Genomic DNA, 8,678 nt, shown 5'->3' with positions numbered 1-8,678 from the left:
ACATTGCAATAAATAAGTTAACCTAATGTAACTTTACAATAATAAGCTGTTGTATTCATATAATTCTGATCATGACAATCATATCTTTTTATCATTGGCTGATCTTTTTTATTGATAATCGACTGATGTGATGTTTTAAGCATTTTTTAAATCAGTACAGTAATATCTGTGCATGGCTGATCCAGTACGGGTACATCTCAGTACGTAGCCGCCGCGTACTGAGATTGTAAGAGAATCTCAGTACGAAGGTAAACTCAGACCATGACACTGGGGTCATGTACTGAGTGCGAATAGTACTGAGATTGTTCTGTCAAACTGCCTGTGAGCTGCCTTTCACCCTCCTGCTAAGCAGGGGAGGGGCCTTGTGGAAGCCCCTCCCACATGTGAGTGTGCACACCTGATTCTTTTTAAGCACAAACCAGCCACTGTGGGAGCATGGAGGCAATGGCAATGCATGCCTCAGAGAAGAAAGTTCTGTTTCCTCAGCTGGGACTAAACTTTGTGCAAAAACTCTTATTATGAATGGATGGGCAGCTGGTAAGCACCTACATAACCACAAGCATAAAAAACTTATGTTAGTTGGACAATTCATTTAAAATGGACAGGAAACGGATTGACATTGTTTGGATTGAAAAATTAAGTTGAATGCATTTTTTTCTTCTTAATTTATTTATAAAGTTTAGCAATTTGTTTACTGTTTACTGGCAAATGCAAGGATTATTATTGAGTTTGATGCTTGTTTAATTTAATGGGTTATCATGTTTATTTCCAGTGCCATGTTAACTGCAGAGTTAAAAGTACTAAGTTAACTTACTACTAACAATCTGATTTTGTTAAAGAATTTAGTTAAAAAGGGTGAAAAGCTAAATTTGATTTCAACCAACAAATGGTTGTCTAATTGGTTTTGTACTGTTTATTTTCTTTTTGAGGTTTTTCACCTGAACTGATGTTCCGACCCACAAAAATTACGAAATAAAAAGAAAAAGGAAAAGTAATTGAAGGTCTGGTTCATTGAGTGAAGTCCAGGAATCCCCATCCAATAAAGAGCAGTTCCCTCAAGTCAGGAACAGCACAAAAATTGAGATTGACTTGACAGTGAAAAACCAGTAAATACTGGATAAGAACCAGAATAAGTTGTGGTGAATCTGCAAGGTCCAGAGGGAAGAAAACTTCAAGTACTGGCCTGAGAGCAGTGAGACCTAAAATGGCAGCCTCTATAACTTTGCAGCAACTAAAAGCCATCCGAACATCTGCAAAACGTCAATTCTCCAGATTGGCAAATAATGTGACCAGAATGCACACTTTGATGTCCGAGGAGGAGCTCAAAGACAGTTTCACAAAACTCACACTAGAGACAAACAAAGTCATTGAAGCTAATGATGATGTCGAAGCCCAGTACATGGCAGAAAATGAATCTGAGCGGAACGAAGAAGCGCTAGATGAGGCGCAAAAAGCCGACTTAGAGAAAACTGCAACTGAGTGTGAAAAGAAACTAAAAGAGCTGAAAGACTTAATTCAGAGTACATTGTGGGCCAACTATGGAGAAGATGAGCTGACGCTGGCAGTGCAGACAGCAGAGACCGAGGCAGAACGTGTGATGACCATTGAACCCAGTGAAGACAAAGAAGCCTTTGATTTCATGGTTGAGCATCTCAAGAGCATGGTGGAGACTGCAAAGAAGTCACAAATAAAGTGGAAATGCTGGGCGCCCCCTGCAGAGCATAAGGAGTTTCATGGTCGAATCAGAGAACTTGAGGTTATCCTCCCCAAGCTCACATCAAGGAAGGCAGACTTCATTCGGGCAAAGGCCAGAAAAGAGTCATCAAGATTGATGGATGCATCTTTGGTCAACTACTCAACCCCAATCATCAGACTAAAACCAGCATCCCTGCCCAAATTTACTGGAGTTAGACGTGAGTTCTATCGCTGGAGGAGGGACTGGGAGTCACTCCAAGCTCAAGGTGAACCATCGGGGTCAAGAGAAATAAAGAAATTCCAGCTCATCGACAGCATTGATGAAAAAGTTATAAAAGATCTTCGCCTCTCAAGTCACAACACCGCAGATGACATATTTCGTGTCATGGAAAACCGTTTTGGTAATAAAACAAGTATTGCTATTGAGATTGTGGAAGAAATCCAAAGTACCCCGGTTATTAGATCTCATCAACCAAAGAAAATAATTGAGCTCATACAGACAGTTGAGAAAGCCCTCTCAGACCTGAGTGACCTTGATGAAGTTGGTGCAATAAAAAATCCACTTGTCATCAGGTCTATTGAAAGTAAGCTCCCTGATGTGCTAAAGAAGGAGTGGCTTCTTCATGCAGCAGAAAAAGGCAATGCCCTAACTCAAGCACGAAGGTTTGACTATCTCCTCACTTTCCTTAAGAGCCAGGAAGTCATTTATGAACAGCTGGATCAGTTAAGTGACGAGCCACCCAAGTCTAGGCCCGAACAAAGACAAGCCCGAACCAGGGCCTCAAACCAAGCCAGCAGCCAATCATTGGGATGTGTGGTCTGTGGAGAAGGAGGGCATAGAAGAAAGCTCTACTTCTGCAGAAAATTCCGCGTGCTAAAGCTGTCTGAAAAGAAGGATGCAGTGAGAAAGCTTGGAGGATGCAAAAGATGCCTTGAAGTTCATTCAGATTGTGATGGCTGTTCCAAGACTGAGTTCATCTGCAAAGATCCAAGCTGCAAGGGAAGTTCTGGGCATCACATCTATCTATGTCCAAATCGGGAGAAGGCTAAACATGGAACAGTGGGAGGAGGCAACAACCGGAAGAGTTATACAGAAGCTCAAGAAGAATTTGTTCAAAAACTTCCTCCTGAACTTGCCCAACAGTGTCGACACGTCTTTTCTAACACTGCATCAAGAAATGTACAGATCTCCAGTCGACGAAATCTCCTGGAAGAATACGGTATAGCAGAATGGCCAGTAATCATGATGCTGCTTGAGGTCACTGCAAATGCAGGTCAAAAGGTTGGAACCCTAATTGACCTTGCGTCAGACACCAACTACATCACACACAAAGCGGCAAAGCGCTTAAAGTTGAGAAGCGAAGCCATTACTCTTGTTGTCCATGGAGTTGGAGGTATGGAGGTCACAGTAAAAACAATGCGATACCTCCTAAAGATCCGTGTCCGTAATGACAAATCGACCTATAACTCCCACCAGCTAGTCTGCTATGGACTTGATGATATCGCAGACATCCACCATCCTGTCACAGCCAAGCAACTCCAGAAGTTTTTCCCAGATATCCCCCTCTTTGAATTACAAAGACCAAAAGAAGTAGACCTTCTAATTAGTCACAAGGAAGGTAGACTGGCTCCTCAGAGGGTGAGCATGGTGGGAGACCTTGTGCTATGGGACGGCCCACTTGGGAAAACAGTTGCTGGCAGCCATCCTGAGCTTTCTGAACAAACCACCATTTCAGCTCATGCATCGCAAACCCACTTTGCAAGATCAATGAGGACAGCAGCTGTAAACTACAAAGAACTTACCCACTCCTCACCTACTATCAAGCACTCATACGCTACAACCACTGCTCAAGACTTCCTTAACTGGTGGAAGTGGGATAGTATCGGCGCTGCCTGCAATCCAAAATGTGGCGGTTGTCGGTGTGGAAACTGCCAACCTGGTGGTAAGGACATGACCCTAGCAGAAGAGCGGGAATTGGAGGTCGTAAAGAGTGGTTTGACCTATATCAGTGCTGATGAACACAGTGAAAATCCCCATTGGCATGCAAGCTATCCATGGCTCGATGATCCATCCACTCTGCCAAACAATAGAAGAGGAGTGGAGGCAACCTTCCTCAGAACAGAAAGAAAGCTTGCCAAAGAACCACTGTGGAAGGCAGCTTATACTGTTCAAATACATGAAATGGTTGACCGTCGTGCAGCAAAGAAACTGTCCAGAGAAGAGCTACTTACTTGGACTGGACCTCTTTGGTACATAAGCCACCTCATCGCTCCCAACCCACACTCTGTTACAACTCCGGTCAGACTTGTCTGGAATAGCAGTCAGAAATACCAAGGTCAGAGTCTTAATGATCATCTGCTAAAAGGTCCAGATGTCCTGAACCTAATCAGAGTAGTCCTCCTAAAGTTTCGCCAAGGCTCCTACGCTGCCCTAGGAGACATCAGTAAAATGTACAACTCTGTATGGCTTGAGGAGAAAGAAGTCCATTTGCACAGATTCCTATGGCGTGACTCGAAGGATGAATAGTTGGAGGAGTTTGCTATCACCAGAGTCAACATCGGAGATAAGCCAGCAGGTTGTATAGCCCAACTCGCCATGAGAGAAACTGCAAACCTACCTCAGTTCAGCCACCTGCTAGATGAGAGGAAAGTATTACAAGAACACAGCTATGTGGATGACATTTTGACGTCCCACAATGATCTGGAGAAGCTCAAGACCATCACACAAAATGTGGAGCTGATTCTGAAAGCTGGTGGGTTCACCCTAAAACCCTGGGTCTTCTCAAGCCAAAGTAAAGGGGAAAGTAGAAAAGTTTTGCCAAAAATAGTTGTCCTGCCAAATCAGCTGAAGGACGAGGATAATAAAGCACTTGGTCTGGGCTACACAGTGGGTGAAGACAAGCTACATGTCATGGTGAAAATCAACTTCTCAAAGCGGAAGAAGAAAATGAGACTTGGGCAAGACCTTTTGCTGAAGGAAGTAAGAGATCAGACACCAGACCCACTGAACAGGCGGGAACTGCTCAGCCAAGTTGCTGGACTTTATGATCCAATTGGCTTGATGACACCTGCAAAGCAAAAGGGAGCAATTTTGGTCAGAAGGGCTTTTCAGGAGGCAAAGCCAAAGAACTGCTTTGCCAAAGACACTTGGGACCTCCCCCTGTCAGACGAGCTCCGCAGATGCGCTATCAATTTGTTTGAAGAATATGTCCAATTAGGACAAATCAAGTTCACCAGAGCCCTGACACCACTTGGGGCCATAACTGAGCCGCTTGCGGTAACCTTCTCAGACGGCAGTGAGTCTTCCTATGGTGCTGTCTTATATCTTCGATGGGGTTGCAATGGAAGCATCACAGTTAGACTCGTGGATTCAAAAGCAAAATTGACGCCTCTCAACCAGAAGGGAGACACTGTCAAGGCAGAATTGTGTGGTGCTGTCTTCGCCAGCCGCCTGAAAAAGTACTTCGAACAACACTCGCAGATCAAAGTCAAACAGTGGTACCATTTTGTGGACAGCCAGACAGTCCTTTGTGCTATTCAACGCGAAAGTTATGGTTTTCAAACATTCTTTGCAAACAGGATCGGAGAGATCCAGAGTAGCACAAAAGTACAGGACTGGTGGTGGATCCCTGGACAAGCCAACATAGCTGACATCATCACTCGAGGGGCAGAGCCAAAAGAGTTGGCCGAGGATTCAGAGTGGCAGAAAGGGCCAAAGTTCCTGAGTCTCCCTGAAAATGAGTGGCCAATTATGTCGGCAAAAGATGTGTCTGTAGCTGCCAGAGAAGGTGTTAATCAGATACAGAAAAAATCATTTGTGGCAGTACTGACCAGAGCTCAAGCAAAGGCAATCCCACCAAAGAAAAGTCACCGGCCACCTGCTGGGGTAGCGGTGCAGAACTTACTGAATGAAAGACGATTCAGTGTCCTGTCACGTCTTCTAAAGACTGTTGCCTTGGTCTGGAGAGCAGCCAAAAAGTTTGCAGGCTCCAGCCAAATCCTAAAAACACCAAAGTGGGAGGCCATCCCGGAGGATGGAGTTATCACTGCCACAGAAAGGCAAGATGCGTTAAGAGACATTTTCCTTGCAACACAGCATGGGGTGATCTTCCCTGCCACCACAACTGACCGCTTGGTAGTTTACAGAGAGCCAGAAACTGGGTTGCTAACCTGCGGTGGAAGAATTCAAGCCTTTAAAGAAGATGGTGTCACAGTCCCACTCTTACCACCGGATGCATGGATCTCAACATTACTGGCACGGGAGGCTCATAGCAAAGGTCACGAGGGTATAGCTGCAACTCTACTGCAGATGAGGAAGACAGCCTGGATCGTTCAAGGGCGGAGAGTAGCCAAAAAAGTTGTTGAAGGCTGTGTATCTTGCAGAAAGTATAAAGTAAAAAGATGTCAACAAGTAATGGGTCACTTACCACATGAAAGATCCAGTCCCACCGCTCCCTTCGAGTTCACTGCAGTTGATCTCTTTGGACCTTACTTGGTCAAAGACGATGTCAGGAAACGAGTTACACTGAAAGTATGGGGTGTTGTTTTCAGCTGTATGGCCAGCAGAGCTATCCACACAGACCTGGTGAGCAATATGTCAACAGGGAGTTTCCTGATGGCATACCAGAGGTTTACCGCAATTAGAGGGCACCCAAGAAAGATCTGGTCTGATGCTGGGACAAATTTCGTCGGTGCAAAGCCTATTCTAAATGAACTTTACCAGTTTCTAAACCAAGAAAAAGCTGCTCTCGAAGAGACAGCTGCGAAAAATAGCACCATCTGGGAGTGGCAGATCCAGCCGGCAGATTCTCCGCACCGCAATGGGGCAGCTGAAGCGGCTGTCCGTGTTGTCAAAAAGGCACTCCAAAGCTTAGACAAAGAGAATGGACTCACTTTCAGTGAATTTCAAACTGCCTTACAGCTTGCCGCCAACCTCGCCAATGAACGTCCAATTGATGCCAGGGTGCAGAGCCGTGAAGATGTAGTACAATACGTGACTCCTAACATGCTACTCTTGGGTCGTGCCTCCCCAGGAGGCGATATCCAAACCTTTGATTTTACAAATTATTCTTACAAAAGATTAAGAGAGATGCAGTGCCAAGTCAACAAGTTCTGGAGGTCATGGAGTCAGCTGGCGGGCCCTAATCTGTTTGTGAGAAGCAAGTGGCATACCTTGCACAGGAACATTGCTGTTGGTGATATTGTGTGGATCTGTGATCAGAATGCCATGAGGGGCCAATTCAAACTTGGACGGGTGGAGAAAGTCAACCCTGATCAAAAAGGCATCGTCCGAGATGTACATGTGAAGGTGGTTCAAAGCTCCTGCGTCCCGACAACCCGACCTTCCATGGCCCGCAAACCAGTGGTCCAAAGCGGACCGAGCATCCAATCTACAATTCTACATAGAGATGTCCGGCGGCTGGTGGTTCTTCTACCAATCGAGGAACAAGATGAAGACAACGGGGAGCATCACAAAGGACTTTAATGGGCAGGTTGCAGTTGTCGATTCGTGCGGTCTTCCCAGCAGTTCCTGCATGAAGACCGAGTGGGAGGTGTTCTGTCAAACTGCCTGTGAGCTGCCTTTCACCCTCCTGCTAAGCAGGGGAGGGGCCTTGTGGAAGCCCCTCCCACATGTGAGTGTGCACACCTGATTCTTTTTAAGCACAAACCAGCCACTGTGGGAGCATGGAGGCAATGGCAATGCATGCCTCAGAGAAGAAAGTTCTGTTTCCTCAGCTGGGACTAAACTTTGTGCAAAAACTCTTATTATGAATGGATGGGCAGCTGGTAAGCACCTACATAACCACAAGCATAAAAAACTTATGTTAGTTGGACAATTCATTTAAAATGGACAGGAAACGGATTGACATTGTTTGGATTGAAAAATTAAGTTGAATGCATTTTTTTCTTCTTAATTTATTTATAAAGTTTAGCAATTTGTTTACTGTTTACTGGCAAATGCAAGGATTATTATTGAGTTTGATGCTTGTTTAATTTAATGGGTTATCATGTTTATTTCCAGTGCCATGTTAACTGCAGAGTTAAAAGTACTAAGTTAACTTACTACTAACAATCTGATTTTGTTAAAGAATTTAGTTAAAAAGGGTGAAAAGCTAAATTTGATTTCAACCAACAAATGGTTGTCTAATTGGTTTTGTACTGTTTATTTTCTTTTTGAGGTTTTTCACCTGAACTGATGTTCCGACCCACAAAAATTACGAAATAAAAAGAAAAAGGAAAAGTAATTGAAGGTCTGGTTCATTGAGTGAAGTCCAGGAATCCCCATCCAATAAAGAGCAGTTCCCTCAAGTCAGGAACAGCACAAAAATTGAGATTGACTTGACAGAGATTGTATATGCACATATATGCACATATATGTGCATATATGTGCATATATGTGCATTAATGCACACTACTCGAAAATGAGTTTTTGCTAAAAATAACAATAATTAAATTTTGTTTATTTGTGTTTTCAGTCAAAGAACACGTGTTTTATTTGTTTATTGGATTATTAGTAATCATAGAGTAATCAATAATCAGAGTAATCAGTAATCATAGAGTAATCAATAATCAGAGTAATCAGTAATCATAGAGTAATCAATAATCAGAGTAATCAGTAATCATAGAGTAATCAGTAATCATAGAGTAATCAATAATCAGAGTAATCAGTAATCATAGAGTAATCAATAATCAGAGTAATCAGTAATCATAGAGTAATCAATAATCAGAGTAATCAGTAATCAGAGTAATCAGTAATCATAGAGTAATCAGTAATCATAGAGTAATCAGTAATCATAGAGTAATCAATAATCAGAGTAATCAGTAATCATAGAGTAATCAGTAATCATAGAGTAATCAATCATCAGAGTAATCAATAATCATAGAGTAATCAGTAATCATAGAGTAATCAATAATCAGAGTAATCAATAATCATAGAGTAATCAGTAATCATAGAGTAATCAATAATCAGAGTAATCAGTAAT

General features: G+C 43.2%; 2 protein-coding genes across 3 annotated transcripts; both read left to right on the top strand.

Annotated features, from left to right (window-relative positions):
- Positions 1-310: 310 nt before the first annotated feature.
- On the top strand, positions 311-4,445 carry LOC114481263 (uncharacterized). Its single transcript, XM_028475936.1, has 2 exons — positions 311-537; positions 930-4,445. Exon 2 carries the CDS (start codon positions 1,205-1,207, stop codon positions 4,220-4,222), a length of 3,018 nt encoding a protein of 1,005 aa, XP_028331737.1. The 5' UTR covers positions 311-537; positions 930-1,204; the 3' UTR covers positions 4,223-4,445.
- Positions 1,182-8,038, top strand: LOC114481293 (uncharacterized). Of its 2 annotated transcripts, XR_003676236.1 has the most exons (3): positions 1,182-1,192; positions 4,446-4,448; positions 7,875-8,038. XR_003676236.1 is itself a non-coding variant. In XM_028476001.1 (2 exons), exon 1 carries the CDS (start codon positions 4,607-4,609, stop codon positions 7,178-7,180), a length of 2,574 nt encoding a protein of 857 aa, XP_028331802.1. In that variant the 5' UTR covers positions 4,465-4,606; the 3' UTR covers positions 7,181-7,482; positions 7,875-8,038. The 2 variants fall into 2 exon arrangements, 1 of the variants encoding a protein (XP_028331802.1); XM_028476001.1 differs by lacking the exons at positions 1,182-1,192; positions 4,446-4,448 and adding an exon at positions 4,465-7,482.
- Positions 8,039-8,678: the final 640 nt, after the last annotated feature.

The sequence above is a fragment of the Gouania willdenowi genome, chromosome 3 (assembly GCF_900634775.1).
Source record: "Gouania willdenowi chromosome 3, fGouWil2.1, whole genome shotgun sequence".
In the NCBI taxonomy this organism is placed as follows: Eukaryota; Metazoa; Chordata; class Actinopteri; order Blenniiformes; family Gobiesocidae; genus Gouania; species Gouania willdenowi.
This window is presented reverse-complemented; position numbering and strand designations above follow the sequence as displayed.